At 37.5% G+C, this 27953-nt stretch overlaps 1 protein-coding gene across 4 annotated transcripts in view; it reads left to right on the forward strand.

Moving 5' to 3' along the window:
• MND1 (meiotic nuclear divisions 1) overlaps nucleotides 1-27953 on the forward strand; it is a 71100-nt gene that overhangs the window by 22014 nt on the left and 21133 nt on the right. For all 4 annotated transcript variants that reach the window (XM_045997679.1, XM_045997680.1, XM_045997682.1 and 1 more), the window contains one exon: nucleotides 26656-26730. In XM_045997679.1, coding sequence (XP_045853635.1) covers nucleotides 26656-26730 — 75 coding nt within the window. The remainder of the gene's footprint in view (nucleotides 1-26655; nucleotides 26731-27953) is intronic.

The following is a 27953-nucleotide window of genomic DNA, read 5'->3' on the forward strand; positions in this document are numbered from 1 at the left end:
CAAAACCAAGAGTCGAATGATTACCCAACTGAGCCGCCCAGGTGCCCCTTTTTTTGGTCTTTTTTAAAACTTGGTTTGTTTTTATTTTTGAGTTTAGACAATTCTTTATATATTCCAGATGCAAATCCTTTATTAGATAATTGTTCTGAACTTTTTTCTACTAGTCTTTTATTCTTTTCATTCTTCTTCCAGGTAATTATTTCTTTATTAGTAGGTAATTAATTCATTACCTTCTTCCAGGTAATTATTTGTGCCTTAAATTGGGCATAACAGGTGCTGATTAAGTATTTCTTGGTTGATTTCTTGAACCAGAGAAACCCTTTTATCTTTCAGGGGAAAAAAGGCTTAATGTACATTTTTTATTTCTTTGCCTCTGGATTTTGCATGATATCTACTTAAAAAGGGAGGAGCTTGGCAAACGTTAGTAGAAGTAAGGCCTAGTTAGAATCTCTAGTTCACTGAATCTGTTTTTAAAAAGTGAACTTTTTATCACTGTTTTCTCTGAATGTTTGAGGAATAAGATGTTCTAATTAGTTACTATAAGATACTTCTCTCCCTACGGGTCTGAGAGTTGGCATCAGATGTATTTGTGATACACCTCTTTCTCCACTCTCCCATTTACAAGCTGGAGGTCAAAGATTAATCTCACACACATGCTCAGAAATCAGGTCAAATCAGAAGAGAACATCTAGGCAGTAGTCCTATACCTTCTGTTCTAAGCACTCCAGAAGTAAATGAAAAACATGATTTTGATAAATCATTTGTAAAAGATTGATAACCCTTGACATTTGCTATAAATAGTTATTTAAAAAACAAACAAAACTCAGTGCCTTTTCACTGACCTAAACCCGCTTTATTCTTTCACTAAAATTTGAGATGGCATGTCAGTATCAGACGGTGCTCCTCAACCATGGTTCTGAAGATCCCTTATTTTAAAGAAGCAATGTGGCTTAATGGAAAGAGAAATAGTTCAAAGTGAGACATTGAAATCACAACCTCACTTCTTACTAGTTGAAGGATCTTCCAGAAAATTTCTTAGACTCTTTAAAGCCTCAGATTCCCAGTTTGTAAAGTAGAGATTATATTTGAAAGGGTTGTGACATAGATTAAGTGGTGCTCAATATGTAGTAGCCAAAGATTGAGCTATATTTTATATTCTCCTATACCTAGGAGTATACACTGTAAGTTTATTCAGTCAGAACAAATATCTGAGGATCTACCACATGCAAAACATTTTACCAAATACTGGAGGTAGCTTGTAGAAGTAGAAGTTAACATTCATGCTTTATAAGAACTTGTAACCTGTGCTAAAGATAAGATATATGCCCATGAAAGAGTGAAATTAAGAGTGAAAAGTATAATAGAGTTGTGATTAAAAGTGCTGCAAGAGATGTTGGGATTTAGATAGGATAAAAAGTACTCACTTAGTGTTGCAGTGAATCAGATTCCAAATTCAAGGTTGTGCTTTAAGGATTAGTTTATTCAGCATATTGCCAAAGTGAAAGTTTGAGTTTCTTGTTAATTACTTCCAGATTAGAGAGAGAGTAGAGGAACTCTAAATTGCCTTCTTTCATTTCTTTCTTTCTTGCTTGTTTTCTTGCTTTCTTTTTCATCATTCTGTTCTGCTTTGTTTCTGCCAGTGATTGTGTATAGGAATGTATTCATCTGTTGAGAATGGACATTCTTGTAGTAGATCGGAAAATTAAATCAAGAAACACATTTTTTTTTCTTCCTTGCCTTTAGGTTGTATGCATTGATCATTATTAAAGACAGTCTAAAAGCCTCATGGTTATAATTTATGTTTCTCTTTAACATTTTTTAAGGTGCCAAATAAGCCATCAATTATGCAGTGCAGTGTGCTAAGTTCTTTGGGCAATATAAAAATACTCAAATTTGTGTCTCACGTTCTGTACTTGGTAAGGCAAGTAATAAACTTTTTATGAAAGTTAAGCATTACATTTTGAAATCCACGCTAAGCTGGATTTCAGACACAGTGTGTTGATTTGGAAGACCCTAATAGATTATCTTACAGTAACTTAAAGATTTATTTTTTAAACTAGTTTTTAGAAATGAGTATATAGAATTATTTATTGACAAAATTGAGTGAATAATAGAATAAGTGCACTAATGGGCCATGTGGACAACCTTGAAATGTTACTAAATAAAAATAGGCATTATTTCTATTGAAATTCATTCAGTTCAGTAAATGATTAATGAGTGCTTGCTGTGGCAGGCATTGGAACTGATGAGAAGGACATAATGATAAGTTGGCTGGTTCCTGCCCCCAGAACCTCACAGTCTAGTGAGGAGACATACATGTCCACAGATCATTGCAGGGTGGTGTGATATGTGTTATACTGAAGAAGATGTAGTACATAAGGAAGGTTAATTCTGCTGAGGATAGCCTTTGCAGTTAAAGAAGGAGACATTTAAGTTGGTTCTGAAAAGAATTACAGGAGCTCATAAGGGTCTTGAGGGTGAAGGGCATAGTGGGTAACAGAGACCAGTATGTTAGGGCAGTGGCCTAAGAGAGTAGACTCCAGACCAAGATTCTTTAGATTCCAAACCAACTTCTTCCATTTACTAGGGATCTCTTTTGCCTCCTTTTTCTCATATGTAAAATGTTCCTAATGTTTCCTACTTCACAGGGTAGCTGTGACAATCAAATGTGTTATATATAGCTGCTTACAGCAATGACCACTACATAGAAATGTGTTTTGTTTTGTTTTTAATGTAAAACTCTATGCCCAATGTCAGGCTTGAACTCACCACCTGAGATCAAGAGTCACGTGCTCTACAGACTCAGATAGCCAGGTGCCCCAATACATAGTGATGCTTTAGCTTTTATTATTTTATGCAAAGACCCAGTGTGTATAGAACTAGATAATATGTGATAGAATCTTTTTTTTTTTTAAGATTTTTTTTTTAAGTCATCTCTACATCCAACATGGGCTTGAACTTATAACCCTCAAGTTAAAATTCACATGCTCTAGTGACTGAGGCACCTCATGTATGAGGTGTTGTTCTGTACTGCTCCATTTTGTGTAAGGGATGAATGAACTATATAGCTGGTAGGCAGATAATAAAGGACTCTTTCTCAGTTGAAGGATTTTGAATAGAGACATGAGGTAATCAGAGCCTTATTTTATTTTAAATGTTTTATTTATTTATTAGAGCATGAGCTGAGGGGAGGGGTCAAGGGAGAGGGACAAACACAACCCTGCTGAGTGGGGAGCCCTGACTCCAACTCCGACTCCAACTCTGGGCAGGACCCTGAGATCATGACCTGCGCCGAAGGCAGTCACTTAACCCAGCTGAGCCACCCAGGTGCCCCTCAGAGCCTTATTTTAGAAAGATGCTTCTGTTGGCAGAAGAGAGGGTAAGATGGAACGTCCACTGTAAAATTGTTCAGCTAAGAGTTGATGAAGTCCTGAAATAAGACACTGGCTCTAGGGTAGAGGAAAATAGGCTGAGGAGAAGTTTAGGAGTAGAATCCGTAGTCATGAGCAGTGTACACTTTGAGTCTACAAAGCTCAGATTTTTAAAAAACAACATTTTTAACCTAAAAGTAGATTTCCCTTTTGCTGCTTGTCTCTGTGTGTGGATGGAGAACACATGCTGTCTCTCTATATTCTCTGAAAGGTTCAGGTAGCATAAATGACAATGATAACGTTTTTGGGTAAAAATATATACAGGATCCTTACATAGCCAATATAAATGCTCAACTTACAAACTCACATGGGCAAGAATTAAACCTAAGTTCAAATTTGTGCCCATTCTACCTGGTAGTAAAAAACGAAGTCACCTGAAGGATTTCTCAATAAACCGAGGTAAATTCAGCCAGTTTGGATTCTTCCCTCCCCAGCAGCCCACTTTCTCTTTGGGGTGAACATCTGTATTCTGGCTTACATAGGAATGTTTTGGAAGAAGTGTCTGGTCCTTAGCATTTACCCAGGCTGGCATCACCTGAAATACCAGTGTTCCTTCTTCGTTCTCTGCCTTGCAGCTGCGTCTCCTACTTGAGTTTGGGCATGGGCACCCTCACTCCTAGCGAGGTCTCCCAGACCACTCTTGATCTCTAAAAATAAGATGGAGCAGTTTGAGGCCCACTGTACTCCTAAAGACACAGGCCAGAGTGCTGCTTTGCACCTCCTATGCCCTAATAGTGTGGACAACAGCTGTAGGTAGGTCAGCGTTATCAGAAATCCTCACCAGTGTCTAACTTTCACTTGCTTCCCAGATTTTCTTCTTTCCTACTTTTCGTTGATCATTTGGGATGAAAGAGCAGGACTGGTCCTGGTTGGTCTTAGAGTTTTCTGATTTACATCTAGACTTTGAATTCTGCAAAAACAAAAAGAAAAAAAAATCTCATGGTTCCCCTTTGCTATTATTGAAGTCTATTCATGCTCTATTAGAGCATTTATCACACTTGTCATATTTACACCTCTCTCTCTCTCATATTAAGGTTGTGGCTCAAACTAAGAGACTTTTTTATCTTCAACTTCTCTCCCCCAAACCTAACATGAAGCCTGATAGAAAGTAGGCATTTAATGATTTGAACAAATAAAGGAACACATCATATAACTGATCAGCTTCTAAACTCCATTCTTATTAACTTTAAAGTTTTCTAGGAGGTTTGATAAAGATTACTTTTGTCTGAAAGTAATAGTATCTGACTAATGGTGGCTGAAATGGAAGTTTATTTTTCTCACATACAGTCCAGAGGTAGGTGTGTCTTAGTCTTGATCAGTGACGCAGTGGTATCAGAGTCGACATCTTTGTGATCCCCTTGGCCTTTCCATCATGATCATGACATGGCTGCCACAGTTCCTCTTGTCATATCTGAAGAATGGTATGGAAGAGGGGAAAAGGAAGTTGCTGGAATGGCTGTCTCTCTTAGCAGGAAAACAAAACTTTTCCAAAAGCTCTCAAAATCTTTTACTTAATTTTTATAGGTCGAAGTATTGTCACACTGCCACTTCTAGCTCTGGAGGAAACTGGGAATGGAACTGGGTATGGGAGGAATGAGGTTGGAGGTAGATTAGATGAGTCAGTGAGCCAAAAGGGTTGACCTCAGGCATAGTAACATAAACAGGACATTATTTTATGGGAGTATAAAGTTCTATAACTGTAGCAAAATTGATCAGATAATAAAGTTTTTACTGATAATGTAGTCCATTCTCTATGAATACCTGAGTTACACAGAAAACACTCTGCTTTATCTTTGATTTTTCCCCCCTTGGGATGCACCAGTGATGCTGGGCTAAATTGTTATAATCAACAAATAATATTTGTGTTTTTGTTCTTCCTTGAAATGTGGTAATACTTGATCATTTTCTTGTATAATCTTTTTTTTTTTGCTAGTTTTGCTGTACAAATACATTTTCATTGGTGTGTGTTTATACTTCTACAAATATTGTCTGCCCAAGGTTTTTCTACTTTTTTAAATGCCAGAGGGTCTTACTTATTGAATAATTGTGATATCCGCTGCATTGAAAAGTGGTTCTTTTTTTTTTTTTTTTAAAGTTTTATTTACTTATTTGAGAGAGTGAGAGAGAGAAAGCCACAAGCAAGGGAGGGGCAGAGGCAGAGGGAGAAGGAGAAGCAGTCTCCTAGCAGTCCCCTGGCTGAGCAGGCAGCCCGATGTGGGACTGGATCCCAGGGCCCTGGGATCAGGACCTGAGCCAAAGACAGACACTTAACCAGCTGAGCCACCCAGGTGCCTCTGAAAGGTTCTTCTTGACCAAAGATACCATTTTATTTTAATATGTTATTTTAAAAAATTAATCTTAGCTAAGTATATGCTATATAGCTCAAAATATAGTTTGTTTTTGAAGATACCTCATTTGAAATTATTCTGGACATTGTTTTGTTTTTTGTTTGTTTTTTTAAGATTTTTTTTTTATTTCACTGAGAGAGAAAGAGAGCACAAGCAGGGAGAACAGCAGAGGAGAGGGAGAAGTGATCTCCCTGCAGAGCAGGGAGCCAGATGCGGGGCTCGATCCCAGGACCGTGGGATGACCCAAGCCAAAGGCAGATGCTCAACCAAGACACCCAGGCACCCCTGTTCTGGACATTGTTTATTAGTATTTAAAATGTTGACAGATTTAACATATGATACCCAGAGGGACAGGATTCTCTTTGGAAAGCATAGATTTTGATATCTAGGTGACCTCAGTTCAGCTAGCAATGTTGCCATTTATTACCTAGCCAAAATTACCTACTCTCTCTGGATTTCCATTTCTTAATCCATAAAATGGCAATATTAAAATCTCCAGTGAAATCATGTGTATACTATGTCCCCTACAGGACCTGGCTTGCTGGAGGCCCTCGTTGATACCTAGTGTAACAGTTTAGTGACTCTTCTGATAGCAGAAAGCACAGGGAGACTGTATGGCTTATTGTATTTGTAATTTGTTGCTCTTGTCATTATTTTTACAACATGAAGGAAGAAAAAGGAAAATGACAAAAGAAAGTAATAAATAAAAATTGCTTGGAATGACATTACTTGCTGCATTAGTATTATCAACTTATGTTCAGTGTGTTAAAATGTTAGTTTTGTAGAATTCAGGTCAGCCTTCTATCAGTAAAATTTATATTTATCTCTCTCTTGTAAAGTCTTCTACTCCTTTGTTAATGAGGAAAGAAGAGTAATGCCATTGTTTTTCCTGTAGTAAGCCAGAAGATCATCACCTAATGGCATCAATAATTATGCCTAACTAATGTTCCAAAATGGACTTCTTTTAGGAAGTAAAATCCTGAGAAGTAATATATCAAAGCAAGCTGGTTTTTCTCAGTGGAAGTTCTGTCTTTATTGTATTAATCATTTTCTGTTCATAAGATGTTCAATAAGGAATAAAGTCCAGCTGGAGAAATTGTAATAATTCCATTCTTTTTTTTTTAAAGATTTTATTTATTTATTTGACAGAAATCACAAGTAGGCAAGAGAGGCAGGCAGAGAGAGACAGAGAAGCAGGCTCCCTGCTGAGCAGAGAGCCTGATTCGGGACTCGATCCCAGGACCCTGGGATCATGACCTGAGCCGAAGGCAGAGGCTTTAACCCACTGAGTCACCCAGGCGCCCGTAATAATTCCATTCTTGATTTATCATTTTTAGTATCTCTCTCAGGTAAGAAGGGACTTTGATTTTTGTGGAATTTGGTTTCTTTAAGGTCACATTATATCAACAAGGTAAATAGTTGGCAAATATTTCTCCTCTTTAGTAAGCTAAATTACAAAGCTACTTAACATTTGTAGTTCTTAAGTAAAATTCAGTCTTTCAGGAGTTTGTTTTGTTTTAAGATTGTATTTATTTATTTGAAAGAGAGGGAATGAGAGCGCATGAGATGGGGGAGGATTAGAGGGAGAAGCAGATTCCCCACCTAGCTGGGGACCTGATGTGGGACTCAGTCCTGGGACTCCAGGATCATGACCTGAGCTGAAAGCAGTTGCTTAACTAACAGTCACCCAGGCACCCCTTTCAGGAGCTTTGATAATTGCATTCTACTTGATGGAAAGGATTGAGAGCATCAGGTCTTACTTCCCCAACTTTCACACGTGGAGATGTTCATTTATTGTTCATGTATCACATCCCTTCTTTCTTCACCAAGGCCATCTGTGCTCGAGCATAGCTATGGTGAGTCTGTATGCTCTCTGTTGGCTTCCTCCTTACCAGCTTTCTCTTCCTGGGCTGAAATTTTTCAATATCTGGATATGATATATCCTCAAAGACAGTGCTGAAAAAGCTTCACCACACCTTCCAGAAGACTCACTTTCTGTCTCTCCCCATGATTCATCTGTTCATTCATCCAAGAAGTATTTATTGAGCTTCAGCTCTGGGCCAGGCACTATTTTGGGTGCTTGGGACATGTGTCGGTGAGTAAAATAGATAAAGATTCTGCCTTCGTGGAGCTCATTTTCTAGTAGAGGGAGACAGATATCAAACAATAAACATAGCTACCATAATTATGTGCAGACTGTGTATTATATGAATAGGTGATGGGTATATGAAAAATAAAAGAGTAGTGCTGGAGTTGGGGGGCAGGGTGCAGATTTAAAAATCAAGTGGTCAGAGTAGACCTTACTGAGAAAGCAAAATTGGAAGGAGAGGGAGTTAACCTGTGGTATCGTGGGGAGGAACATCCAGAGAGAGAGAGACCTATCTAGACAATGAAAACAGTGGGTGCAAAGGCCTTATGAACACATTAAATTGACAAAACATGAAAGAGGCCAGTGTGACTAGAGTAGAATGACTGAAATGGACTGATAGGACCTTAGGGAGTTAAAGGGGGACGATGGCCAGACAGTGGAAAGCCATCCACCCTGTTGGAAAGCCTTTACCATAAGAAGTGGGGAGCCATTCAGTCCTTCAAAAAGTGTTGGTGCTCTTGCTCAGTCCTGTAACACCATGCTAACCATGTCCTTGCAAATTCATATTTTGGTTCAGAAGGAAACTAGACCATAAATGAATTGCATGTTAACATGTTCAGCAAAAGAGAAATGATCAGGTACTATTCCATAGTAGCGGAGAGGGAGCAAACTCTTAATTCATTATGCTGCTGCCTCAGTTTTTTCTCCTGGATTTCACTGCTTCTGGTGCCAGTACTTGATGCTTTCAGTGCCTTTCTTCTGGTTTGTTCTCTCTTCATAACTTCTTCCTTCTACCAGTTCTGACAAGGTTGACTGCCTTGTAGGGCTCCTTACTCCTGATAATTAAAAGTTCTCTGGCCATTCCATGGTGGTCCCCCCCTTGTCAGCAGTTTTGCTCTCCATGGTGTCCGGAAGCTGAGGAATCTCCTTCTGATGTGTGGTCACAGGGCCCACTGCAGCCTAACGCCATGTCACCGTGTCTGTGTCCTTCACCTCACTTTATCTCATCACTCAGATGTTTTCTCATCTCACGTCATCACAAAAAGAAAAGTGCGTATTGGTGCCATAAGACATTTTGAGAGGGGTAGCAATCACATTCACATAACTTTTATTATAACATATTATAATTGTTTTATTATTGCTGTTGTTAATCTCTTCTTGTGCCTAATGTATTATTTAAGCTTTATCACAGGTATCTATGTATAGGGAAAAACAGTATATGTAGGGTTCAGTACCACCTGAAGTTTCAGGCATCCACTAGGGGTCTAGGACCGGATCCCCTGCAGATAAGCAGGGGGTACTATTCTATTATCATTTATTGCTGTTTTCTTCTCTTCGCTCTCAGAAGTGTAACCATATCTGTAAAATCTATAGCTCTAAAAGAAACTTAATATTCTTTCCAGACTTCAATTTTTAACTGATCATGTCTAAGAATATAGAAAATGGAGATCATCCTGGCGTCTGTCACTTCCATAATTCTGGTGCCTTCACATTGGAAGATTAATTTTGGTTCTATTTACCTTTTATGTAATCCATTACCAAGTATCATCAGTTACCTGTTAGTTTAGTGTTTTTTGTACTTGCCCTATTTTCATTCCTGTAATAATCTTAGTCTGGTGTTTTCCAAATTATTATCAAGGCCCTGTTTTAGATTCATGACTATTATTTCATTCCTATTCTGTTTTGTTTTTTTTTTTTTTCATTTTTTCAACCAGAGATCTAAGTGACACCAGTAAGAGCTCTACAAAATTGATGTGAAATAACTAGTGCTAACATATTTAGCTGATAGAAATCTAAGCTTTAAAATAGTACTTCAGGGACACCTGGGTGGCTCAGTGGGTTAAAGCCTCTGCGTTCGGCTCAGGTCATGGTCTCAGGGTCCTGGGATTAAGCCCCACATCCGGCTCTCTGCTCAGCCAGGAGCCTGCTTCCTCCTCTCTCCCTGCCTGCCTCTCTGACTACTTGTGATCTCTGTCTATCAAATAAATAAATAAAATCTTTTAAAAAAATGAAATAAAATAAAATAGTACTTCAGTCTCCCTAATTGTAAGGAAGAGTTTGCATATTCTTTTTATCCGAGTCTCATTTTTGAAGAACTGTCATTTAAGACTACCTTTCATGGGAGTTTAGCCTAGGTGGCTTCTGTCTTAGGATACAGCTTTTCTGTGAAGATTTTTGAAATAGGGAAAAATAACTCAAATTCAAGCAACTTCCTTGACAAACTAGGGATCCCTAAGCTGGCCCACAGCATTCTCTCCTCAGTCTCTCTCCCTTTTTGCTCTGAGCATTCTTGGGAAATCTTATCTACTCCTGTGACTTCCATTGCCACCCGCATACCTCTTAATTCCCAGTTTTTATCTCCTGCCTGTACCTCTGCGCTGAGCTCCATACTTGTGTGTTCAGCTACCGACTAGACCTCTCTCCTTGAATGGCTGACAGGCAAATCGCAGTCATACGTTCACAGCTCAGTTCATTACCCAAACCTGCTTCTGTATCTCCTCGACCCTGTAACTACTGTCCACTTAGTTTCCCAGTAGTTATCCAGCTCATGCTAAAACCTCAGTTGATTCTACACAGTGATATCTCTCAAATGTCTCTCTTTGTCTCCAGCCCCATTGCCACTGTTTGGGCTTAGATTCTCATTATCTCTGGCCCAGAATTTTGAATTATTTTCTTCACTGGAGACTCCCTGTCTCCAGTCTTCACTTTCTCCTATCTGCTATACTTGTTACCTTTAACATCCTTTAGATATTTTCTCACTCTTGAATAATAAAGTCCAGATTCCTCAGACTGGCTTAAGGCTCTCTGTAATCTAATTCCCGCCACTAGCCAGCCTAATAGCCTGCTGTTATCCCTTTGCTAGCCCTATAGACCAGTTATACTGAATTGTTTATAGCTTCCTAAGTGCTACTCATTTTATATCTTTGTGTTTTTACATGCTGTGCCAGGCTGGCTTTTTTTACTAGTGCAACTAACAGACTCTGACCTGCGCAGTAACCAGAGACATATATCCATTAGGACCCACCTTAAGAATCTTTTCTGAGTTTTATCCCCTCCTCCTCAATAGTTTAGAACTTCTTTGTGCTTTGACCATCTTATATATATTCCTTTTATAGAGTAAAGTCTTTATGTGCCTTATTTCCACAGCAGATGTTCTTTGATGGCAGAGATATCTTAATCATGCTTTCTCCCCAGCATGGAATGCAATTTTTGAGACAGGAAGAGACATAATAAATGTTGAGTGAAAGCGTAAATCAATACAGTTCTGTTTAGTTTCAGTCCCTACTACTGTGTTCTTGGTCTAGGAGTCTTCCTTCTTGGTCTATGGGTTTTCTTTGTCTTTCAGTCTACAACATATAGCAGTAAAGGTGATTTCCACTACATAGTCATGATTATAGTAATCTCATCATGGGAAAGATTTAGCCTCAGAAATATCATGTATATGAATGATTAAGCATGAATTTTAAACTCCACACTCTTTTTACCACTTTTTACCATACTTTCTTTTACCACTTTACCTGAGTTATGATTTGCGGGACACTAGCTCATCATTACCCAAAGTAATTCTGTGGAAAGCATATATAATAGGTGTTAGTTAAAAGGAAAGTTCTATAATGAGAAGTATTGGGGGATCCTGGATTAATAAAGATAAACTAGTTTACTTGAGTTCTCAGATCTCATAATATGCTGGCATATGCATTGTGAATCTTACTTGACCCATTTTTTTTTTAAGATTATTTAGTTATTTGAGAGAGAGAGCACAAGCAGGGGAGAGGCCGAGGAAGAGGGACAAGTCGACTCCCACAAAGCAGGGAGCCTGACATGGGGCTCAGTTCCAGGACCCTCAGATCATGATCTGAGCCAAAGTCATGCTTAACTGACTGAGCCATCCAGGTGCCCCTTAATTGACCCATTGTCATGAGGGATTAATGTTCCATTAGGAAATGCTGCCCAATATCATGGGTTTTTTTTTATAAACATGAATCAGATTATTTTTAGCCACAAATAACAGAAAAGTAGATCCAAATTGGGTTAAATAGTAGGGGTTCTTATATAAGAAGTTTGGAGGTGGGTTGTCAGGATTGGTTAATCTAACTGTGGATTGATGACTAGCTTCTCTGCCCTTTTTTGGCTTTCCCTTTTTGGATCCAGGTAGCTACTACAGCTACTGTGTCTTCTGTGACAGGTTCAAAGCTGGAAGAAAGAAAGATGGATTTGCTTTTTGTACATCTTTTTTTTTTTTTTCCAGGAAAAAAATCCCAGAATGCCCCGTTTCCCAACTAGGCTTTTCTTTATGTTCCTCTGTCAGCTTTGAGTCACATGCTCACTCTGGAAGGGTAAGCCATCATAATTCATCTTCTGGGACTGGGAGGGGACGCATTTCTCTCTGAGCATGCTAGTACCCCAATCTGAACAAAGCTGGAGTTCTGTTTACAGAGAAAGGCTATAGAGAAGCAACTAACAGGGGCACCTGGGCGGCTCAGTTAGTTAAGCATCTGCCTTTGGCTCAGGTCATGATCCCAGGGTCCTGGGATCCAGTCCCACATTGGGCTCCCTGCTCAGCGGGAAGCCTGCTTGTCCCTCTCACACTCCCCCAGCTTGTGTTTCCTCTCTCACTGTCTCTCTGTATCAAATAAATAAATAAAATCTTTAAAAAAAAAATAGAGGCAACGAACAGGGTCTGCAAAATTATATCTATATGCACTTAGAAGTCATGTCTTTTACATTGAATGTTCTTATTCTCCTCGTCTCAGATAATCAAGAATAAATATATGTTTGATGAGATTGAGTGACTAAAAAATTCGGAGTGGATGGAGTATATAAACTAAGTACTTTTGTTGGTAAAGAATTTAAACTAATAATTACAATGGGTAATATTACAGCTGTGAAACTTGCATGACTTTTTCCGCAGAATTCAGAGATTTTTGATAAGACTCATGATTTCTCTTTTATATTTATTTATATTTTCTTTTGTAGTAGGTAGCTTTGGACTAGGCTTTTTAAACTTTTCTTTAGGAATTATTTTCCTTTGTTATTGGAGCTAGTTGCTGGATGTTTGAAAAGCCTGACTCTAGAGCTATGGAATTCTCTGGAGTTACATTATGGAATTATTCCATAATTCCACATTATGGAATTCATGTGAGTTACAGGTTTGTGACCTCCATTCTTCATTCATAACTATCTTCTCCCTAAATCAGCCAACCTGGAAGAGATTGACTCCACAAAAAAAACTGAGCCTACAATTTTGATATCATGCCACCAGGTGGTGGCAGTGTCAAGCTAGAAGAATATATATGTATTAATTTCTTGGAATAGCCCTAAAATTTCAATTAGTTTGGCTTGCTTTACCCACAAAAACATCAATATTTTATACATTTTAATGTTTCAATATTTATGATGTCTGTGGCTGCTTTATCTATTTAGAAGTTTCACCAGAATGGCCCTGTTAGTTGGGTGTTTTTTGTTTAAGTATGTTTCTTATTTGACCAAAGGGTGTGGTTCAAACTTCCAGGCCTATATTTCATCAGATTCAAATATAGGGCTTTGTTCACGCTCCCTAGTATTTGTATTTATTGTAAGTGTTGGTTTAGATTAGATGCAAAACAACCTCAATTTTAAATTTTACTACTACCTTTTTTTAAAAAGCCTTTTTTAAAAAAGATTTTATTTATTAGAAAGAGAGTGAGTGAGTGAAAAAGCAGGGGATGGAGGTGGTCAGTGGGAGAGAATCTCAAGTAGACTCCACACTGAGCACAGAACCTGACATGGGGCTCGATCCAAGGACCCTGAGATCATGATCTCAGCTGAAACCAAGAACTCAACACTCAACCAACTGAGCTACCAAGGCACCCCTAATTATTTTATTTTTAAAACTTATATCTATCTCACCTTTCAGTAATTTCTAACACTTCAACTTGCTGTAAATCTTAGTTTGGTTGACTGTTCTTGACTCTTTAGTTTACCATCCAAATGTGTTGGGTTGCTCCCTTTACTCTGCTAAAGCTATTTTGGCTATGGAAGAGAAAGTTTTAGGTTACCTTTTTAATCCCTTGAAATCCAAGTTCTTGTGAATCTTTCTACCATAAGAGGCAGAAGTAGAAAAAGAAGAATGGACTTTATTTTCTTAAAAAGATGAAAGTCTTTTATGAGCAGGTCCTCTAATCACTTTCTCAACACTGTTGTCTTTTTATGACTTGTTCTTTGGCTTTATAAATTTAATGTGGAGTTTATTATAACATGACTGTGCACCTGGGTGGCTCAGTCTGTTAAGCATCTGCCTTCAGCTCAGGTCATGATCCTGGGGTCCTGGGATAGAGCCCCACATCAGGCTCTCTGCTTGGTAGGAATCCTGCTTCTCCCTCTCCCACTCCTCCTGCTTGTGTTCCCTCTCTCACTGTCTCTCTCTCTGTCAAATAAATAAAATCTTTAAAAAAAAAAAAGTAAATTTTTAACATGACCTTAATAGAAATTTGAAGTTTTAAATTTAAAGTCTGTATTTAAATTAAATAGTACTTTGAGCTTAAACTCTTTAACTGATGCTTTTTAGCAAGTAATTTGTTGTATTTTAGATTGGTAGCTTCTCATGAAACTAAATTACTTAAAGAAACTGAGTAGGTTATTGGATCAAAAACATTTTAAATAACATTTCAGCAATATTTTTATTAACAATTTTAATAGTGGACAATCTTAATTCTTGTAAGTATTCAGAAATGGTGAGAATAAAATTTGGGCATATTATTTCCCAGTGCTCTTGAAAGACTACAAAAATAGCCAATTCCTTATGTAAAAATAATTTTGCTGATGTTACCATCCATGTATTGTTTGATTCTGTCAATTATTACATGAAAGTATGGAATTGGCCAGCAATCCTGGAGTGTGTTGGGTGTAAGTGTCTCCATGGGCAACATGTGAGCCATAGTCAAAAGTGAGAGAGCAAGAGGCACTGGAGCTACGTTCAATTCCACCAGAGAGCACTAGAACCTAGCATAAAGTCTGGTGGAACGAACTTCTGAAAAATCATACTGGAAGGGAATGAGGGGCAAGCTGGAGAAGGGAGACGGTGAGCCAGTGCACTGTTGTGTAGCCCTCAGAGAAATGTACCTTCTGCATTGTGGGGATTATGATTAGGAGGACGCAAAAGGGAAGCCTACAAAGAACCCAGGAGTGTAGCTTTGCAAGAGTTTAGCTTAAACATCTGTCAAGCCCAGAGAGCACTGAGACATCTTGGCAACAGTACCTAGTCTATGCTCTTTTCTATCCTTTTACCTATTTTCTTTCCCCTTCTCCAGGCAGTGGACTAGAAGGAGAACAGAAACTCTACTCCAGGAAAGAGAGAAGGACATTGTCCTTCTTCTAGCAAAAGACCCACTGGCAGCCAGCTGTGGCTGAAAAGGGAAATCTTACCTTTAAATCAAGACTGAAAGCATTATTTTGTTAGTGTAATTTCTGATTCAAGGCTTTGCTTCACAACTTAAAATCATTGTAGATAGTAAGAGTCATCAGGGAAGTCATGGACTCCTACCTCCTCATCCAGTGGCAGAGAAGTACTTCCCACATTGAGCTGTTTTTAAAATGGCATTTGGGGGCAGAATTAAGTTGCTTTTATGACTTTACCCTATGAGTACAGTGCAAAATATGCATTGAGGTTTTTTTAATACAAAAATATTAATACAAATCTCATTTATTATTTTTTTAAAGATTTATTCATTTGACAGAGAGAGAGAGAGACAGTGAGAAAGGGAACACAAGAAGGGGGAGTGGGAGAGGGAGAAGCAGGATTCCCACCAAGCAGAGAGCCTGATGTGGGGCTCGAACACAGGACCCTGGGATCATGACCCAAGCCGAAGGTGGACACTTAACGACTGAGCCACCCAGGAACCCCCAAATCTCTATACCTAATTCTAAGTCTCTCCTTGATCAAAAAAAAAGAAAGAAAGAAAGAAAGAAACTCATCTATTGAAGAAACAAGTATGTCATTCCAAATAATTTTAGGCTTGCCCTTCCAAGTGAATTTTGGGTTTCCTTCTCAAGCAGATGAGTTTCTTAATAGAGGTTTCCTATCTAGGAGATATTCTTGCTCACCCCACTGACAGACGTACTAATTTGCATTTATTTTTCACTATTCACTGGGGTCCTCTTAAAAAGAAGAGAGGATGTTGATAGACAGTAACCTCTGCTGCATACCGCTTATCTCTGAGTTTATCATATTAGAACCCAGTTCTCATGTCTGAAGAGTCTAATCCTCTGTAATTTTGTATCTAACTTGCTTCACTTCGTCAGTTGGATTTTTCATGTTTTTGGCTTTCAAAATATCTGAGGGACTTTTAATTGGATTCTGACTATAGTTACAACTTCAAGTCTGTTTTCACTACACTATATAAGGCTTCTGTTGGACTTGTTTTTATCTTCCACGTCTTTTAACTACTTTTTAATTTTTTATCACTTCCTAGAAATCAAAAATAGTTCATTTTCAGATAGTTCAGCTTCAAGTAGTTCATTTCCAAATCTTGCTTTTTCCTTCTTATAATTTCTTTAGTTTTCCATTTTTCCTCTTAGTACTTAGTCTTATTGAACATACATACTCCTAATACTCCTAATTGAAAGAATGCTTATTTCCTGTTTGTTGTGCACTGCTCTTACGCATAGTTTATTTCTTCACATTGTAATTTTGATTATCGTGATCTCATCTTCAGCAGGTATATCATGTGTGAGAGTTTGAGTTCTTTGGGTTCTCAAGTATGCGCTTACCAAGTGGCTTCATTTTCCCTTTGTGTTGCTTTCTTTTTTTTTTTTTATTAAGATTTTATTTATTTATTTGACAGACAGAGATCACAAGTAAGCAGAGAGACAGGCAGAGAGAGAGGAGGAAGCAGGCTCCCTGCTGAGCAGAGAGCCCGATGTGGAGCTGGATCCCAGAACCCTGGGATCATGACCTGAGCTGAAGGCAGAGGCTTTAACCCACTGAACCACCCAGGCATGCCTGTGTTGCTTTCTTTTTTTTTTTTTTTTTTTTTAAGATTTTATTTATTTATTTGACAGACAGAGATCACAGTAGGCAGAGGCAGGCAGAGAGAGAGAGGAAGGGAAGCAGGCTCCCCACTAAGCAGAGAGCCTGATGCGGAGCTCCATCCCAGGAACCTGGGATCATGACCTGAGCCGAAGGCAGCGGCCCCAACCCACTGAGCCACCCAGGCACCCCCCTGTGTTGCTTTCTTAATGGGATCCTCACTGTTAGTTCCTAAGTCCGTTATTTAAGATTTCTGGTATACTTTCCTCATTTCCAGGTTCTTTAGTGTGCTGCACAGGTTGGATGGCTGGAAATGTGATCTCCCTGTTAAATGGAGTACTAATTTGCTAGCTTCACAGAGTGTTGTTGTTTTTTTGGTTTTTTTGTTTTTGTTTTTGTTTTTTTAAAGATTTTATTTATTTATTTGACAGACAGAGATTACAAGTAGGCAGAGAGGCAGGCAGAGAGAGAGGAGGAAGCAGGCTCTCCATGGAGCAGAGAGCCCGATGTGGGGCTTGATCCCATGACCCTGGGATCATGACCTGAGCTGAAGGCAGAGGCTCTAACCCACTGAGCCACCCAGGCGCCCCGAGTGTTGTTTTTTTTTTTAATGAGCAACTATCTTGTTGCATAAGGAAAAACAATTCAAAAATACTCAACAGTCAGTGCTCACTAAATGCCTTGAGTTATTCATTACTATATTAATTTAGTGAAAAGATTCAAGCTAATATTATTATAACTGTATGTAGTGGGCACTTTATAAAAGCTTATTGAATGAAGAACCTTCCTGGCATATGTTACTTCATTCCACCCCCACTCCTATTTTTTGAGACTTAGTTCTATAACCCAGTATAGAAGAATAAGAATGTTTTAAATCTGATATCTTCCAAAATAATTCACAGCATTCATTGCTAGCCAGCAGTAAATGAAATAGACTATTATTAAACCTTTATCTGTTGTAATAGTTAAGATGTTTACCGTGGTAATAGCAGAACAGTTAAATTTACTTGGCATAAATGATAAAGGTGGAATTGACTTAATGACTCATTTAAATTAAATTTTTCAAAAGTAGAACATACTTTAGGCATCATTTAATCAAGATTGTGACTCTGTTTCTCTGCATTTATATTAGCTTTGCCTTTTGTGTGATGCGTCCTAAAGTTGGCTTTCTAGACTGCTCTGAAATGGCTGCCAATAGTGATCTGTGCTGTTTGCTTCCTTGTAGACTTGGAGTTTACAATCCAGACAGCAGGAGAGAGTTTTTTCCCCATAACCATTAAAAAAAGACTGACTTTATTCAGATTCAGTAACACTTGAGATCAACTACTGTGACAAAGAACATTCCATACAGTGATAGACTTAGGCAAGGGATCATTGGCTTCCCTCAGTAGCACCCAAAACAATATTAAAATCTAAAAAAGAATGGTCAAGACATACATGAAGAAAACTACAAAAGGACATGAAAGAGCTCTTTAAAAAATGGAGCAATAAATTCACAAATGAAAGGACATGAAAGAGCTCTTTAAAAAATGGAGCAATAAATTCACAAATGAGAAAACTATAAAAATGTCAATTTATGTCTATATAGCTAATGTGGTAATCAAAATCCTATTGGATTATTATGGATGATACTCAAGTTCATGTAGTAGAGAAATTGTTGGAAGGAACAAGAAAGTATTAAAGAACAGTGAGGTGAAGGATGCCTGGGTTGCCCAGTCAGTTAAGTGTCTGCCTTCGGCTCAGGTCATGATCCTACGGTCCTGGGATAGAGCCCATCGGGCTCCTGGCTTAGCAGGAAGTCTGCTTCTCCCTCTGCTTCTGCCCTTCCCTCTGCTTGGGCTCTCTCTCTTTCTCTGACAAGTAAATAAATAAATAATCCTTGGAGCCTGCTTCCTCCTCTATCTCTGCCTGCCTCTCTGCCTACTTGTGATCTCTCTCTCTGTCAAATAAATAAATAAAAATCTTTAAAAAAAATTAAAAAAATAAAAAAAATTAAAAAATAAAAATAAAAACAATGAGGTGGGATTCTCCCTACTAGATCAAAACAAATATATTGCCATAGTAATTAAAACTTGCTACTTGCCATAGTAATTAAAACTTGCTACTTATAGACAAACATAAGTAGAGCAGTAAAGAGAAACCATAAATAAGCTTATGCATGCTTGTTTACCTTATGACAAAGATTCTATACATCTTTATCAATTCAGTAGAGAAAGGACAGACTAGTAAATGAGTTATAGAGATAATTGGATATCCATCGAAATGAATTGAATTTAGAGCCCTGACTCACATCATTTCCAAAATAAACCAGAGGCCTTTTACAAAGTGAAAGATTAAAAGAATACAAATAATAGAAGGAAACTATTTGTACAGTATTAGATTGAGAGGCTTTTCTGTGCAAGACAGTATCTGGACACCAAGAGATAGGTGATTTGCCAAAAGAAATTAAAACTTGTACATTGAAAGACATTAAAAGTCAAACATATATAACCAAGTGATTACCATGAGTGATTACCATCTATCACACAGTTTCTAAAAATATTTAAGCAAAAGATAAAGTGGGGTGCCTGGGTGGCTCAATCAGTTAAGCATCTGCCTTTGGCTCAGGTCATGATCCCAGGGTCCTGGGTTTGAGCCCTATATCTGTCTCCCTGCCCAGCAGGGAGCCTGCTTCTCCCTCTCCCACTCCCCTTGCTTATGCTCTCTCTCTCACCCTCTATCAAATAAATAAATAAAATCTTTCCCCCAAAAAGGGGTAAACAATGCAATAAAATAATGGTCAAAGGGTATTAAGTCATTGAAAAAATACATATGATCAGTAGATAGATGAAAAGATGCTAAATCTTGGTAATCAAAGACATGCAATTAAAACAATAATGGAATGTCATTTTCAGGCATCAGATTATCAATCTTTTAAACTACCAGTAACCACTTTGGGGAAAACTGCAGGGAATAAGCTTGTTAAATACTACCAGTGAAGGGCAAAATGACTAAATTCAAAGTTAAACACTTACTTCACATATGTTATGTTAGAAAAAATTATAGATAACAAATGTTGAAGAAATAAAGCCTTGTGCACTGCTGGTGGGAATGTAAAATGGTGAAGCTATTGTGGAAAACAGTCTAATATTTTCTCAAAAATTAAAGCTTGGAGTTACCATATAATCCAGCAATACCACTCTGAAGCATATGCCCCAAAGAACTGAAAGCAAGGAAGGGACTCAGATACTTGTATGCCAGTGTCCATAGCAGCATTATTCTCAATAGCTAAAAGGTGGAAATAATCCAAATGTCCATCAACAGATGAATGGATAAACAAAATGTGATATAGACATAAAATGAAATATTATTCAGCCTTAAAAAGGAATGGAATTCTGACATGTGTTACAGCATGGATAAAACTTGAATACATTTCACTAAGTGAAATAAGTCAGACACAAAAGGACAAAAATTATGTGATCCACTTAAATGATGTACTTAGAATGGGCAAATTCACAGAGACAGAAGGTGAAGTGAGGTTACAAACGGCTGCATGGAAAAGAGAATGGAGAGTTATTCTTTAATGGGTATAAAGTTTCTGTTTGGGGTGATGAAAAATTCTGAACATAGGTAACGGTGATGATTGCTCAACATTGTGAATGTACTTCTACTGCTGAATTATACACTTAAAATGGTTAAGATGTTTAAGTTTAATGTGAATTTTCCACAATAAAAAGTGCTAACAGAAAGTTACATGTTTGTGTCTTGAGCCAGCAATTTTGCTTATACTATACTTCACAGAAAGACTTGCATGTGTGCACAGAGGTCTATGTCAAATGGTGGGAGTGCCATATTGCCATAATGAAAAATGAGACATTAATAAAATAGATATTGACAAGAGAATAATAAAGTAATAGTATGTAGACACTAGAAAAAGAAAGAACCTACGACCAACTACTAGTGAAGATGTGGAGCAATAGGAATTCTCATTCACGGCTGTTGGGAATGCAAAGTGGCACAGTCACTTTGGAGGAGAATTTGGCAGCTGCTTATAAAACTGAACAGACTCTTATGATCCAACAGTTGCACTCTTTGAGATTAACCCAAATGAGTGATGTACATGTCAATGTTTATAGTAGCTTTATTCATAATTGCATAAATTCAAAAGTGACCACAGTGTCATTCAGTAGGTAAATGCATAAATAAGCTATGATACATTCAGACAATGGACTATTATTCAGTGATTTAAAGAAATGAGGTATCAAGACATGAAAAAACATGGAGGAGCATAAGTGCATATTTATGCACTCATACTAAATTAAATTCATACTGAATGAAAGAAGCCTGTCTAAAAAGATTACATAATGTGTGAATCCAACTATATGGCATTCTGGAAAGACAAAACTATATAGACGTGAAAAGGATCATTGGTTGCCAGAAGCTGGCAGGAGTCAGGGATAAATAGGCAGAGCACAGAAGATGTTAAGGGCAGTGAAAATACTCTGTATGTACCATACTGATGAATACATATCATTATGCATCTGTCACAACCATAAAATGTACAACACAAAAAGTGAACCTTAATGTACATGGACTTTGGGTGATAATGATGTGTCAGTGTAGGTTCAGTGGATCACTCTGGGGGAGGGGTTTGAAAATGGGGGGTTTCATTTGAAAATGAAAATGAATCTGGTACTTGTGTCTTGGGGGGCAGGGGTTACTTGGAAATCTCTCTGTGCCTTCCATCCAGCACCTAGAAGTACCCTGATAAAATCTATTAAAAAAAAAAAATTAGGGGCACCAGGGTGGCTCAGTCAGTTAAGCATTTGACTCTGGATTTTAGTTCAGGTCATGATCTTAGGGTGGAAGGATTGGGCCCTGAGTCAGGATCTGCACTCAGTGGGTACTTGGTTTGAGAGTCTCTCTTTCTCCCTCTGCCGCCCCCCACCCCCGCCACTTGTGTGCACATGCTGTCTCTAAAATAAATCTTAAAAAAAAAAAAAAAACAAAACTAGGGGTGCCTGGGCAGCTCAGTTGGTTAAGTGTCTGACTTTGGAAGGGGTCATGATCTTGGGGTCCTGGGATGGAGCCCCTCATTGGGCTCTGTGCTCAGCGGGGGTTCTGCTTGTCCCTCTGTCCCACCCACCCTCCACACCCTGCTTGTGCATGCTCTCACTCTCTCTCTCAAATAAATAAATAAAATTTTTTACAAATTAAGTAGACCTATGTATGTATGTTGACATGGAAGTTTCGATAAAAATAGCAAATTACAGAACATAATGAAAGAGACACCTGTATGTGTTTGAGATATTCTTTATATTGACCTATATCTGAAAATAAAGCAAAGGAATGGGAAAAGAAGGATGCCCTCTAGACTTTACAGGAGTCACCTGTAGAGAGGGGATTCTGGGGATGGTGCAGAAGTGGGAGTAAAAAGACACTTTGTTTAAATTCTTCTGCACTGTTTGAGTCTTTTAAAATAAAAATTACTCATTTCTTGAGAATATTCAAATATTGCTTATAATGGGAAAATTTTTTAAATAATAATGATGTTTGCTTATTATATAGAAAGTTTGAAAGTATGTTTCACAATACAGAGGTAATCATTTTTAAAATTTTGTGCATTTTATTGCAGTTTTTTTGGTCATAGACTCTGGAATGTATTGATGGTTTTGTTTCCACCTTTTTAAAAACTCTATATTTCACAGTGTTATTAAAAATTCTTCCAAAACATTTCCTTTAGCTACATAATCATGACACATTCGTACCATGAAATATTAAGATTTCTCTATTGTGGCAATTGCATCTTTATATATATAAAGACAATTTACATATATAGAGAGGCAATTTTATATATATAAAGGCTATATATTTATTTATATATATAAAGGCAATTTATAAGGCAATTTCCGTTATATATAAATGTCTTTACTGTTCATAGTTTCCTTATGACTGATGCCTAAATGAAATATCACCTTAAAAAGTGAATTTTAAGGTTGTAGATACTCTAACAAGATTTTTTAAATATATAAAATACCAAAATAAATGATACTGCTTTTTTTTTTTAAGGAGGAACAAGACATAGAACTTATTTTTCCCTACGTACTGTATGTGAATTTTGATAAAGCAGTAGACTCATCTGGTTTCTCTTGCTGTTACCTCTTTTCCACATTCCCTGTTGCCTGACATTCTTTCCCACCTATGAGAACTTCTATATTCCTCTGCAATGCTTTGAAATTTTTTTATTTCTTAAAAGGAGCAAATGAGAATTCCAGTGCAGACAGCTTGAATCAGTCTTTCTGTTGTTATGAACAGGCAGTTCCTCCGGGCAGTGAATTAGCCCTTTAGAAAACATTGGCATTATGTTTCTTAACCCTGAGTGTCTGTATAGGTGGTCTGGAATGCATTAAAGAGAGGCATTGTATCAGATCCTCAAATCTAAAGATGAAATCCTCTTCTTACTAATTATAAGTCATTTTTGTTGTTGCTGTTTTTGTTTGTTCTGAATCACTGGGTTTTACCAAATTATTTAGTGAAGGTTGGAAATGGGTTAGGTATAGTATAGAGTTGGCTCTTGTTTTATTCATGAAAATGTATATAGAGAGTTCTTCAAAGGAATTTTATGGTGAATACCTTTCTGGACAAAACAAGTATCACTTGTTTTTCTCTATTTGTAAATGCAGACTTTTGTATTTCTTTTAGTGGGAGAATTACTAAGATATTTTGTTTGTTTCTAGTTCAGGCTACAGTACTTAGCAGTAATTCATTTTTGCTGAACTAGAAAATATTCTCCCATACATTATTATCTTGTGTATTTGTAGTTGGGTTCGTTATTGTAACAAAACAGGTTTTTGTTAAGGTCAGTAGTTCTCAAAATCGTGGTGCCCACGAATGCGAAGCATCAGCATCACCCATCACCTGTGAGCACGTTAGATGTGGATTACTAGGTTCTACTCCAGAATACTGTTCAGAAACTGGGAGGTGTAGCCCAGGAACCTGTGTTTTAACAAGCCCTTCAGGTGATTCTGTTATGTGATAAAGTTTGAGGACTGGTTTAGAGAATATCTGCACAGTGGCTACAAATCTCAGTGCTTATCCCTTGAAAACCTGGGTTTGGTTGAATTCCAGGTACCTGTTAAGAACTCTAGTGGTGGGGCGCCTGAGTGGCTCAGTTGGTTAAGCGACTGCCTTTGACTCAGGTCATGATCCTGGAGTCCTGGATTCGAGTCCCACACCGGGCTCCCTGCTCAGCAGGAAGTCTGCTTCTCCCGCTGACCTCTCTCCTCTCATGCTCTCTCTCTTTCACTGTCGCTCTCTACCTCTCAAATAAATAAATAAAATATTTTTAAAAAAAAAGAACTCTAGCGGTATTGCTTCTAAGAGATGTGTAGATGAAAAGCTGTTAGCCAGGGCTACCTTGCAAGAGTTGGTTTTACTGTTTCTGGTAGCTGAGATTTTAAGAACAGCACCAAGAATCCTTCACTATGCAGCTGAACCGAGTTGCTTCAGTACTTAGGAGGGTTAGCAGAAGCTTCTCATTTGATCACATCATTTAAGTTGGTCTTTCCTCCATTACTGACATACTTGAAATGACAAACCGTGAGATCACATTTAAAGCAGATAATATTTTCAGAGTTAAGGAATTACTGAATTAGCTCTCTTTCAAATGTTTTTGAGTTATAAATAATTATAAGCAGACATACAGTACCTGGAAGACACTTCATTAGTATAACTAAGATATATAGCCATTAACTATTAGCTTATTTTTGTAATTATTAACTACTTGGATAACATCTACCTATCAGGATATTTTAAGAACACTTTTAATGGAAATATGTTATGCTAATAGGTTAATGTATTTTTTTCACTGGATGATTCTCTATTCCTGAATTTAAATGTCACATGAAGGGGTGCCTGGGTGGCTCAGTGGGTTAAGCCTTTGCTTTTGGCTCAGGTCATGATCTCAGGGTCCTGGAATAGAGCCCCCCATGGGGCTCTCTGCTCAGCAGGGAGCCTGCTTGCCCCCCTCTCTCTCTGCCTGCCTCTCTCTGCCTATTTGTGATCTCTGTCAAATAAACAAAATCTTAAAAAAATTCTTCCATCTCTTAAAAAAAAGTCACATGAGTTTATTAATTATTTCAGGTGAATCCTGCAGGACGGAATATTAACTTTTTAAACATGGTGTTATTTTATAAATGAGAACTGTTGTTTTAAAGAACCAGATCTCCTTGTTAAATTTAGGACTCTAAACCTTTATTTTGACTCCTAAATGTATAGCAGATTTTTTTTTTTAATTATTAGGAAGATAGTTACCCTCAGAAGAGGTATAACTGGTTTTGTGGTGGTGTCTTCTTGGCATCACAGATGGATCTTGTTCGTGGTATGGATTAGAATTAGTGACTAGAGAACAATTAAAGGAAAGCTGACAGCGTTTCTTTTATGCATATTGAGTAATGGAAGATTTCCTAAAGCCAGGGTAAAGCTAACTTTTTGAAGATACTGTTTGTGATTTTCTAATCTATGACACAAAGTATTATTTACCCTATACATATAACTAGGTCATACTGTTAAAGGTCAGCTTCTTATAATCAACTTAGAGAAATCATTCATCCAATTATTATTTTCCAAATGTTTGTAACTCAAGAGTGAGGAAGGAGTAAAATATATTTTAAGGAGGCTCTTACCCAATCATATGAGTCTGAAATTTCCAACTAGCAAAAGATGTGGTGGAGAATTTAATACTGGGGAAATCCTGTAGTTATTTATCTAGTCATGGGCCCAGGTGAGATTAATAAAATTGAGAAGCAGGGGGAGTGATGTTCTGAAATTAACCAGTCCTATTTGGTGTGGGCTCAGCCACATGCTAATGAATATCTTACATTTATGGTCTCTTTATGCTGGTTTTATTTGATCCATTTCTACATATAATTTACTACTTTCTAGGCTTAGTACAGTACTTGAACTGATCACTTTTAAAGTTTGTAAAACATGCCTAAAATCAGCAACAGGCTCATAGATTTTTTTCTTCTTTAAGAATTTAGTATATCGGGGCGCCTGGGTGGCTCAGTGGGTTAAAGCCTCTGCCTTTGGCTCAGGTCATGATCCCAGGGTCCTGGGATCGAGCCCCGCATCGGGCTCTCTGCTTGGCTGGGAGCCTGCTTCCTCCTCTCTCTCTCTCTGCCTGACTCTCTGCCTACTTGTGATCTCTATCTGTCAAATAAATAAATCTTTAAAAAAAAAAAAAAAGAATTTAGTATATCAAGTATGTAATTCCTCATAATGTACCTGATTTAAGAATAATAAGTGATGCATTATTTTTAACTCTATGTTAGTGAAACAGGCCATAATACTACAAGCCTATAAGAAACAGTGTAAGATGTTTTCAAAAGACTTAGGCAGAAGTGAAATGAAATTTGAAGAAAGAATTCATATAAAACATTTTTTTTTGAGTTTTCAAATTCAGTTTCTAACTAATATACCTCAAGTTACTTGGCATGGAATTAGGAGACTTGATAAGTAAAGATTGCAGATAAATCTGATGGGATGAGAGGAAATGTTTTTGAACTTTTTTTTTTTCCATTCTGCCCTAATGATTCATGGTACTTGGTTTTCTTCAAACTAGAGAAGTTAGTTCCCCTTGTGATCTTGACTTGTTTGTTACAATCAAGTTAGTTCCCATTGTAGTCTTGACTTGTTTGTTACACTTGGGGTTAAAATCAAAATCTCATTTTGACTTCTTGACTCATAAACTTCATGTTAAGCAAGTTTATCTTAAAAAGCCATTTTATTTTAATTTTCCAGGTATCTGAGGGAAACCAGAAGCACACAAATCTACAGAAAAGCATTGAGAAAGCTAAAATTGGCCGACATGAAACAGTAAGTTTGTCTTTAGAGTCTTTAATGGTGTCAATTCTAAATAGGAGAGTAAGAATTTAGAGCTTCCTGTGAGGAGTGTACCATGCCTACCAGAAGAGAGATGAGTATAGCAAAGGACATGAACATTGAACCTGGTAGGATTCACTAATTGTAATTTAGGTTTATTTTTTATTATTGTACTATATTGTGTATGGCAGCATAGCATAGAAGCATAAACCCTGGAGCTAGACAGCCCAGGTTTGAAAGTCTCCTAAATTCCCTGTTCTTAATTATCCCAGCTGTAAAATAGGGGATAAAATCTACCTCATTAGGTTATTGTGTGGATTAAACTAGCAAATATTTGCAAAGCACTCAGAAGAGTACTTGGCACAAGGTAAGCCCTTTATAAATGTTTATGTAAAATTTTAAGAGTCATGCTTTTTAAGTCTTTGGCATAGAACAAATTGAAAACTATCAATATATTATCTTTGGGGCTTTATAACATATCTAAATTATTTAAGTGAATATTGACATTATTTTATTTCAAAAAGTATAATGTTCTCTGAAGTATTATGTTAGGGGTTTTTAAAAATCACTTTACATTCTAATTTCCTCATTAATCTCCAGTATGGATTTATGACCTGAAAAAATGTTAAAGATCTAAATGCACCACTAAGCATTCCATCTAGGCCTCTATTTGTACCACTTAATTGTGAAAGACTCAAAAACAGTCACAATGTAGAAAAGAATACACCACAGACTTATTGCGGCTTTTCAAAATAATTTCACATACCTTCTTTTATGTGAATAATTAGCAGTCACAGGTAGGAATTGGAGAATGGTAATTTTTGAAGAATTTTTAAGGAAAGTTAAGTTCTGGGCATAACCTGAAGTTGTTATCTTTCTTCAATGGACCGTAGCAATTACCCTTTCTTTATTTGATCCTTTTTTTCTTCCTTAACGTTGGCAATAAATTATAGATGCACCTTCAACTAATATCCATGCCCAAAAGTTGTCTGTTGAGTGTTACCCAGTCCCCTGGCTCCATTGCACCTGGGAAAAATCCTTGCGGATGCTGCAGCGCTTGGAGGAGTACAACAGTTTAGAAAGGCTCCTGAGAAAGATGAATTTCGTGTTCATCCTGAGCACACCAATCAGGATCTTTCAGAAACACCTAGCCCCCATTTACTAGGTATTATTCATGGTCACGATGATGCTGCTGACAATGAAGGGGAAATAGCTAA

Source organism: Meles meles, chromosome 2, assembly GCF_922984935.1.
Source record: "Meles meles chromosome 2, mMelMel3.1 paternal haplotype, whole genome shotgun sequence".
NCBI classification, from domain to species: domain Eukaryota; kingdom Metazoa; phylum Chordata; class Mammalia; order Carnivora; family Mustelidae; genus Meles; species Meles meles.